Below are 8872 nucleotides of genomic sequence, written 5' to 3' on the forward strand. Positions count from 1 at the left end.
TAAGTAGCTTAGTGACTAGAATTCATCATTTTTAAATGAATAAGTGGGATGTTGCGGGTTCGAATCCGCGCACCTGCACCTGATGTCTTTGTACAACTATCAATTGAACCCCTCTTTCAACCATCTAATTTTGAAGTTTTGCCATAAGAGAGGAAGAGCAATTTTGTATCTTTTAAATTATAAATTTAATAAAGATATTTTTTTAAAAAAATCATTAATATATGTTAAGTTAAAGTATAGAAGAAAAATTAATATATTATAAATATAAATATAGAAAATGGATTTAAATATTAAGGACATAGAGAGCACTGACTTTATTTTTCTAATTTTCTTTTCCTTTCTTTTATAGATCTATGAGGAAACCTTTTCTACACTTTGGTCAAATTTATATTTATAAACCTGTCGTTTAACGTGAAACGGATATAGTAAATAATTCCCCTAATATTTTAAAATTAACAAACAAAAAAAAACTGCGGCGCTTTTTTGAGCATTTTAAGTTTAACGTTTCTCCACTCTTCTCTCTTTCTCTACTCTCTCTCTTGTTTTTCTGAGTGTAGCAACAGAGAAAGAGCACACAGAGCAAAACCAGATTCGAAGAAACAAAAAATGGCGGGTTACAGAGCCGACGACGACTACGACTATCTCTTCAAGGTAGTTCTGATCGGCGACTCCGGCGTCGGCAAATCGAATCTTCTTTCTCGGTTCACGAAGAACGAGTTCAATCTCGAGTCCAAATCCACCATTGGCGTTGAATTCGCTACTCGTACTTTGAATGTTGATTCCAAAGTCATTAAGGCTCAGATCTGGGATACTGCTGGTCAGGAGAGGTAATTTTCGTGATTTTTAGTTTGATTTTTTGGTATGTTTTGCTCGAAAATGGGAGATCGTGGTTAAGTGATGAGGTTTGGATTTTTTTTTGGTTTGGTTTTTGAATGTTTGTGAGTTTGTTTAATGGATCTGATCTGTGGATAGTAGAGTTTTGTTGTAGTGTAGTGGATCGTGATCTGGTTTTGGAGTGTTCTTCAATTTGAATGCTTGAGTATTTGAATAGTATATAGAGTTATTCATTGATGAATGATGAGTTAGAAAACAATTGAAGAAGATGAAGAAATCAATTTTGTGTTTGTGGAATTAGTTTAGGTAATTAATTAATTATTACTTTTATTAGTGGTAAGGAAATATCTTTTTAGATTCAATTTTATAGACTTCAGCGTGTATTTGATTTTCTATATTAGCGGTGATATTTGGACTGAGGTCCATTATATTTTACTTTTTGTTTTAAAAAAAATTTAATTGTTTAAAAAAGACCAAGAGTCTTGCTTTTATGAATATAAATAAGTTACCCTTGTCATCTAGTATCTAATTTTAATTTTGGCAAATACTAATTTTAGGACATTAGTTAGGCTTTTTAGGATTGATGAAATTGGATGAAAGGTATGAGATGGATGAAGTGGTATTTTATTGTTTGGATAATTTAAAATTGGATGAAACGGAGCGGAATAGAGTGGTATGGATTCTATTCCATTACTTACCAATTACCACCATATTTTTTCCCTTCTGATTTGGACGGAATGAAGAATTTGCTTTGTTACATCATAAAATGTCTAAACGATGGAATAGATTCTTCATTCTGCCCCTTTCCATTCCACTACATCTCACTACATCACTACATCCCACTATGCGCTGCTCTATTTTGCTCTGCTCATTTTTCCTTATTTCGATCAAGGTTGTCAAGATCGGGATCTTGCATAAGATCGGGAGGGGACAGTAATATCGTAAAACATAAGATCGTAATTAAGATTGAAAGATCTTACCCAATTATTTTTGTAAGATCATGAGGGATAGCAAGATCGTAAAACATAAGATCGTAACAAAAATCGTAAGATATTACTAAAATGAAAAATTATACTATATATTTGAAGTTTTTTTACATGATATTTTGGGAGGCAAGTGTATTTGTGGGAAAATGGCATCCACCAAATTGTAATTGTTGCGCCTCGACATCTTGTCAACCTTCTAGGCTTGTAATAGTGGTGGCTGGAAAACGACTGATCATGGCCGCAACTGGCCAAGATCGAACAAAATCAATGATTTTACAATTGTTTTATAATTTGGCTACAACATGCGATTCTACTTAAAATCAGGATCGTTGGGGGTGAGTGAGATTGCAAAATCATAAGATTTTAAGATCTAGATTGAGATCTTGTTTTTTAGTTATTATTACAATACTTCTAAACTTCTATTGAATTATGTAACATTGATATTGAGTATAGCATCTTATTTAATTGTCAAATAATAACCAAGTTCATTTAGTTCATGGAATGGAAACTTCCCGTCTTCATACTTTTTAACATATATATTACAGATATTCACATGACACTTGTAATTTGTATAATAATGTCTTGATGCTTATGTTTAATTTTTATGTATAAGCCTCATTTTGAAAATTGAGGCTTGTTTGGTGTTAAAAAACAGTTTTCTGTTTTCTAGTTTATTTAAGATCCATTTGACCACCCGTTATCAAACCATTCAGGCCATGCTCCAGATGTCCCCTCTTTGATGTGAGGGGTCTGTGTTTAGAGTCCTACATTGGATGGGAAAATGTCTATATATGAGTTTGTAAGTATGGCAGTCACACCTTACAAACTTAGATTGAAATAGAATGTACCCAAATTCTTGGAACTTAACAAAGTTGATACTTTATTCTCACTTTATTAAAAATATGGTGACATTGTTGTGATTACTCGTGAAATGCTGGGATTTTGCATTTCCATTTTAAAGCTTGGTGAGATTTGGAAAGTTGATATGTGTGTGTTCTTCTGTTCTCACGCTTTGTTCATCTATGTTCTTGGTCTATCTAACTATCTCAAATATGAAGCATTTGGGTGCAATTGTTGCAAAATAAAGTTAAGCATCAACCTCAGTTAAGCATTATATACTCAGAATTTAATCATATAGTTTATATTCTTTTTTCTTTCTTTTGCGTTATGTCATATAAAAGATCCTTTAATCATAATGTCGAAATAGAATTTTGAATATTAATCAATCATACTCATTGGATGCTTACTTAGTACATAGGCTGTATTAAACTTGCTATAAATAAGTTACATGTATCATAACTCCCAATGAAAGTTTCCTATAATTGGCTGCGAGTGAAGCATAGTGTCCTCTGATCAAGGTCTTCTCTCTGCCAAATGGAAAACTATTATTTTACATGTGATGAGTAATGATATTGTTGTGGGTTTATAGCTTGAATTGCTGACACATGATGATATCTTAACCAGTTAATAATCTTCCCTGTTCATCTCATTACATATTCATCCCCCTTTCAAAACTGCAATTGTTGGAAGATGGTAAAAAAGCTTACACGAGTAATAATATATTGGTCTTTTTCTGTTTACCATTTCGACTACTCCCTTCAAGAATTCAACAATATCATAGTTTGTTTTTCGTAAAGTTTTTCCTTGAAAAATCTTCCTAGAAACAAAAATCCCCATCTGCACCCTGCTAGTAAGAATACATTACTATTGTTGAAATTTTACTTGACATTATGATAGTTTGTAATTGTCTAAAAATGTGCTGTTAGAATTTGATAGCTGTGCCTGATCTGAAAGAGTTAAATCACATAGCCTATGGCTATGGATGTGTGATACATATTTCAAGTGCTATCTTTGGGATTAAGGTATTTGGGTTATATTTTTCATTCCAATGGCTCTGTTAAATCCCAATATTGCATATCATTTAAAAGCATGTATTATGTTTTACCATATCTAGATATTTTGATTTAAGTAATATTTTGATTGCAACATAGTTTGGATTATCTTCCCGTTATTAAGATAACACTTTCCCTGACAAATAATGAAACAACATGCTCTCGTTTTATTTCTTAGTTAACTGCTAATTTTCAGCAAGGGGAGGTAAGAAAACTAGAATAATGAGGTGAGATACATGCTTGAATTTTGAGATGCCAATTATTTGTAGAAATCTAAGGACATGTTGGCTCTAAATCTAATGAGGTGCCCCAAATACTTCATTTTGGCTCTAATCTTTGTTTAGGGGAATTGTAGTATCATTCAAGTTCTGTAGCCAAGGCCAGTAAGTCAGTAACATAATAAGTCCTGTCTAGATTTTTTTTGTTTTCCCATGTAACCATCTTAATGAACAAACACACTGCTGTATTATTGGTTAACAATCTGTTGTTGTGAGTAATGATATGTAACAAGTTTCTAAACACTGAACAATTGTTTTTGTTTATTTGGAATAAATGGTTTTAAGTAATTTTATTACCAAATTCATGTTACTAATTCACACTGTTTCTATCTGCAGGTATCGTGCCATCACCAGTGCTTACTATCGCGGGGCAGTTGGTGCACTTCTTGTATACGATGTTACACGCCATGCAACATTTGAAAACGTTGACAGATGGCTGAAAGAACTGCGAAACCACACAGATTCCAACATTGTTGTGATGCTTGTTGGCAACAAAGCAGATCTTCGTCACCTTGTTGCCGTATCAACTGAAGACGGGAAGTCTTATGCTGAGAAAGAATCACTTTACTTTATGGAAACCTCAGCTCTTGAGGCTACAAATGTAGAGAATGCATTTGCTGAAGTTCTGACTCAAATCTACCATATCGTTAGCAAGAAAACGGTAGAGGGTGCTGAAAATGGAAACGCATCTGTGCCGGCCAAAGGAGAGAAAATAGATCTTAAAAATGATGTCTCTGCCTTGAAGAGAGTTGGTTGCTGCTCAAGCTAAGTTCAGAAAATATAATTCGATTGGTTGCTATCGGCTCTGTTGTATGTGTAATATTCTAAGAGAGATACAAACTAGAAGAAAAAACAAAAAATGTAATTTAATTATTCATAGCATTATGTTAGACTCTATGTGTAATCTTAAAAAACAAGCTTGATGTTCCAATAGGAGTTGCTGGGGAAACAAGATTGTTACTATGCTGCTTAATCTGTACTTGTAGTGTGATAGTTATTTTTGAAATGTTTTCATCTACAAAGAGATTCAAACATTGAAGTAATTGAATCATTTGTTTCATTAAGGTATTTTTGTGCGCTATTTTGTTGTGGTGAATTGAATAGACATTAATTGGTTCGTATACATATCCGAACTTGCACATTGGTCAGCTCGACTTGATTATGGTCGGCTCTCTATATTGAAGTCTCTATATTGAAGAGTAATTCAATATTTAGAAGATGAGCATCAGAAGTTCTGATGTGGGCTGATCTTCTGATGGTTACTCAGAAGATAGTGTTGACCAGAAGTTCTACCTTCTGGGTCCTCTTAGCTTAGCTATTTAGTTAAAGGGTACTTTAGTACTTTGTAGTATTGTACTGTTTGTACCTTAAACTTGTTCACTAAGTTTAGTCTGTTAGGGTGTAGGTGGTAATTTTTCTTTTGTATAAATAGTCTTGTAGTAGCTATCATTTATTAACAATGCAAGTAGAATATACATCTTTATTCTCTCTCATTAATCTTTGCACCGTTATTCTTTTTGTCATCATCTTTATTCTTTGTGCACCAACACTCTATTCAACCGGCCAGTGACTCGTAAAGTTAAAGGATACATGATGCCTAAATCAATTGGAAGGATGCAATTCTTAACAATACACTTATTTTTAAATTTAGATATATGTCTAAAAATAATTTGAGGGAACTCACTAAGTGATGAGTTTGCTATGACAGTATTTGTTTCTTAACCACACAACGCCACTTATGAAGAGGATGGTCAAGTGACTCCACAAATATAAGAGGGAGAGGAGGTTTGAATTGTGTCGGTTGAAAAATATTATCCAATTGTAAAAATTTGGTTTATAAAAATGTTCAAATTAATTTTATTATTTACATAAATATTACATTGGAATAGAACAAAGAAAGAACGAGAAAGAGATGGAGAAAAAGAAAAAAGAAATAATACGTAAAGAAATCCTTGCTATTTGAACTTCGCCCTCAATTGTGTTGCAACCTTCTACCTTGCGATTTTCCTCAATACCTTCAAGACCTAGAATAATATAAATCGTTTTCTAATCCATCATCTTAGACTTCTCTAAGTGTTAGGCCAACCAACACTAATGCCTCACCTTTCAATGCCTTAGCACAATTTTTTTAATCAAAAGTTTTGTTTGACAAAACTGTACTCAAGCTTGATATTTGAAAAAACCACAAATTTCACTCATAACATAATATTAAGAAAAAATAAAGTACCACGAATACAGTACATATATTTGGTATGGGTGCATATCCAATACTAGTACTTTACCATTTTAGAAGTGCTCATGCTTCAGAGAGTTTATGCAAGGTGGTGTTTCATCTATCTTTCTGCTGAAAAATTTCGGAGATGCATTTATGAAAATATCATTGAATTGTTATTTAAATCAGTTGTGTGAATAAAAAATTTCTATAAATGAGTGCATGGGGTATTTCGGAGATACATTTGCAGATACACCCAAACAGTATACAGAGATGCATCTTAGGATCATTTTTTTTTAAAAACTGAGGTAAAACTTAGAAAAGAGAAAATATGCGTGATTTTCAATAAGTCCGAAGATGCATCTCCAAACACATGAAGAATAAATTCACATTTTTGAAAGTATAATATAATATGCTCATATAAGAGTGGAAAAAACATTTTTCTTTATTTATCCATTTCGATCTAAATTGATCTTCTTCTAAAAAACAAATCATTTATCTAGTTCACTATGTAAAAGAATAATTATAGAAGTTATGAAAATTTTACAAGAAAATAGTTTCTCATGTTCTCCAACTACATTCTCTAATTTCTACGTACCCCTTACTCTTTTCACACAATTCAAAAACAAATCCTACCTAAGAAAAATCAAAAATCAAGAGAGAAAAATTTAAATTCTTCTCTAATAAATTTCATTATATCCATGATGTTTATAATGTATTTCCCAACCTAAGAAGTCTCTATTAAAGAAAAACTCAAAATCCTAAAAATTCCTTTTGATTTCACAAAGTTAACCACAAAATATAATAGTAGTAGTAAATACCACTATAAATTCGAACATGAGAAACCACAAAAGATATTCAACCCAACCAAATCAATAACGAGTTGAGTTAGGAATTATATATTGCAAATCTAAAACTTAAAAGATACATAAATAGTAAACTTGTAATCCGTAAACTCAAACAAATACAAATACAGAATGTATTAAAATTTATTAAGTTATCAATTTTCCAGTACAGAATAATACAGTCTTATTCGTATATAGTGTTAAGCAAATACATAATTTGAGAACAGTTCCAATTATCTAATGAATATAGAGCTATCTATTTATCGCAACAGCACACATTTCCAATACAACTTCCACCTTTATTAAAACTCTTTTCTTGACAAAATTCGGAACAAGATGCACCATTATTTGGACAAGACCCACCAGGGCAGACTTTTGAGCCAATAATAACCTGTTCACTTGATACTCCTGCAAATCCAAATACTATCATAAATTTATATAACAAATTCTACAAAAATAAAAGCTAAAGAAAATTATTATGAAATTGTTTGTTACCTAAGTTCATGATGGCCAAAACAATGCATAAGATTGCAAAGAGATTCTTGATGCTAGTATTCATTTTGGAAGCTTGAGAAACATAGCATTGCTAGAGGCTATTTAAGGTGAATGCAATATATTAAAATAATAAAAAATAATGAGTCATGTTTAAATGAAATCTCGCTTTTTTTTATATATGGCATTTTTAAAACTATTGTTAGAGAATATTTATTTATTTTCTTTGAATTTAATAACAGTCTTGCATGTATTTCTAATTATGATTGATATTACTAATTACTAATATTATAATTGTTATAATTTTATATTTACTATAGTTATAATCATATAAATATTTTAATAAGAAATTAATTTTAATAAAATGGCAGTTATGAGATTATGATATTATTTATATTTTTAATAAAATGGCAGTTATGATTTAAAATAAAAGTATATAATAGTTTTAATTATTTACCTATTAAAAAGACTTCCTATCTCTAGTTATATGAACAAAATCAATTTCACAATAAATTAAAGTGATTATAATAATAAATATAATAGATTAAAATATAAAAAAGTAATGGGCCATATTCAAATAAGACATCTTTCTTTTTTTTAACCATTTTCAATTTTTTTTTCTTTCAGTGACTTTTCTCCTTATAATTTTACATGTACATATTATTATTCAATTTAATTTAAAAATTAGTTGAATAGTAAAAAACAACATAAATAGAAAATTTAAGATATAGGACAAATTAAAAAGAAAAAGAAAACGCAAATATAACAAAATATAAATTTCTCCATATTATGCTTAAGCTGATTTTCTAACCTTTAAATTTGTATTATATAACTGAGCTTTCTTTTTAATTTTTTTTTGGTAGAGTTCTTTTTAAATTTTTTAAACCTACGCTAAAAATCACAGTCGTATAAAGGCTCTTATAAATTTTTATCTAAATAACACAATTTTTCAATTCAATATTCAAAATAACCCACTTTTTCATGAATTTTTGAAACTAACTCATTTTCAAAAAATAAAAATTCCTAACACAAAGGAAACGACAATCTAATTGACGACAGTGTACAATTCAAAAAAGAAAACGTCAATTCAATTGACCATAGTGTACAAACATGTAGGAGAGAGAATGTGTTTTCTCTCCCATATATTTGTACACTGTCGCCAATTGGATTGACACATGCTCTTATGTGTTGTACACTATCGCCAATTGAATTGACGCCTTCTTTGTGTTGAATTTTTTTTGTTTAAAATTGGGTTAGTTTGAGAAATACGTGGAAAAATAAGTTAATTTGAATATTTATTTTTAAAAAGTGGGTTATTTGATTAAAAATTTCC

At 30.6% G+C, this 8872-nt stretch overlaps 1 protein-coding gene across 1 annotated transcript; it reads left to right on the forward strand.

Moving 5' to 3' along the window:
• The first annotated feature begins 482 nt into the window (after positions 1-482).
• Positions 483-5058, forward strand: LOC131641243 (ras-related protein RABA1b). Its single transcript, XM_058911546.1, has 2 exons — positions 483-827; positions 4327-5058. The coding sequence occupies exons 1-2, from the start codon at positions 607-609 to the stop codon at positions 4757-4759; spliced, it is 654 nt and encodes a 217-aa protein (XP_058767529.1). The 5' UTR covers positions 483-606; the 3' UTR covers positions 4760-5058.
• Positions 5059-8872: the final 3814 nt, after the last annotated feature.

This window comes from Vicia villosa, unplaced genomic scaffold (genome assembly GCF_029867415.1).
Source record: "Vicia villosa cultivar HV-30 ecotype Madison, WI unplaced genomic scaffold, Vvil1.0 ctg.003591F_1_1, whole genome shotgun sequence".
Taxonomy (NCBI): domain Eukaryota; kingdom Viridiplantae; phylum Streptophyta; class Magnoliopsida; order Fabales; family Fabaceae; genus Vicia; species Vicia villosa.